General features: G+C 50.9%; 1 protein-coding gene across 1 annotated transcript; it reads left to right on the top strand.

Annotated features, from left to right (window-relative positions):
- Positions 1–365: 365 nt before the first annotated feature.
- On the top strand, positions 366–822 carry LOC115267256 (histone H2B). The gene has a single exon (XM_029874157.2). The coding sequence runs from the start codon at positions 422–424 to the stop codon at positions 794–796; it is 375 nt and encodes a 124-aa protein (XP_029730017.1). The 5' UTR covers positions 366–421; the 3' UTR covers positions 797–822.
- The last annotated feature ends 391 nt before the right edge of the window (positions 823–1,213 follow it).

The following is a 1,213-nucleotide window of genomic DNA, read 5'->3' on the forward strand; positions in this document are numbered from 1 at the left end:
CCAACACAAGTCGTGGTGAGACTGGACCGACAAAACTCCAACGGTGGTGGTGTGGCCATCCTTATTCGACGGGGCCTGCGCTACAAAATCCTACCTCATCCCAAGACAACCGTCATCGAAACCATCGGTGTCGAAATCAGCACCCTTCGTGGTGCCGTTACGCTGTTCGCCGTCTACGCACCTAGGCAATGCGTGGACAACAACGGGACATCAAGCCAGTTCATGGATGACTTGCGGAAACTGACCAGCAACAGAACGGGCTTTGTCGTGGCCGGAGACCTTAATGCTCGAATAAAATGACAAACAAACCAAAGGGGGGGAACAGCGCTTGCTATTCTACGGGTATAAAAGAGAACCGATTGGCTCGGTGGGCATCAGTTTCTGTTTCCTTTTGGATCGAAAACAACCTCACCGTAGCACGATGGCACCGAAAACCAGCGGAAAGGCCGCCAAGAAATCCGGCAAGGCCCAGAAGAACATTGTCAAGGGCGACAAGAAGAAGAAGAAGCAGCGCAGGAAGGAGAGCTACGCTATCTACATCTACAAGGTGTTGAAGCAAGTCCACCCGGACACTGGCGTCTCGTCGAAGGCTATGAGCATCATGAACAGCTTCGTCAACGACATCTTCGAACGCATTGCCGCCGAAGCCTCTCGTCTGGCTCACTACAACAAGCGCTCGACCATTACCTCTCGCGAAATCCAAACCGCCGTCCGTCTTCTGCTCCCAGGAGAGTTGGCCAAGCACGCCGTTTCCGAAGGAACCAAGGCCGTCACCAAGTACACCAGCTCCAAGTAAATGACGACCGTCCGGGAATTATCGCATCAAACCAAAAAGGCCCTTTTCAGGGCCACTATATCATTCTCGAAAAGAGTTAACTAGGAAATAATGACCTGCCAAACCGACTGCAACACTTACGACTCAAACCTGTAGGACCTTATGGCCGTTTCCGATGTTCCCAATGGTAACATTCATACTAACCTCTAGTGTGGGCCCCGAATATGGCGACCGTGCCTCGATGATGTACTGCCACTTTGGCTCTGACTGACTGTAGTTACTGACTTTCTCTCAGATCGGTTGTTTCACGAAAAGTATCACCGTACCAACTGTGGTGCTGCCACCAGAGTTTACATACAATCGTATAAGCGTAGTTTTAGTCACCTAGCTAGATGAGTGAGCATAGCATAGAGTGGTGGGTACGACTGCTATCGATTA

The sequence above is a fragment of the Aedes albopictus genome, chromosome 2 (assembly GCF_035046485.1).
Source record: "Aedes albopictus strain Foshan chromosome 2, AalbF5, whole genome shotgun sequence".
Taxonomy (NCBI): Eukaryota; Metazoa; Arthropoda; class Insecta; order Diptera; family Culicidae; genus Aedes; species Aedes albopictus.

Bases quoted from the DNA above. Each gene is read 5' to 3' on its own strand.
- LOC115267256 (XM_029874157.2), top strand. From the start codon at position 422: ATGGCACCGAAAACCAGCGGAAAGGCCGCCAAGAAATCCGGCAAGGCC.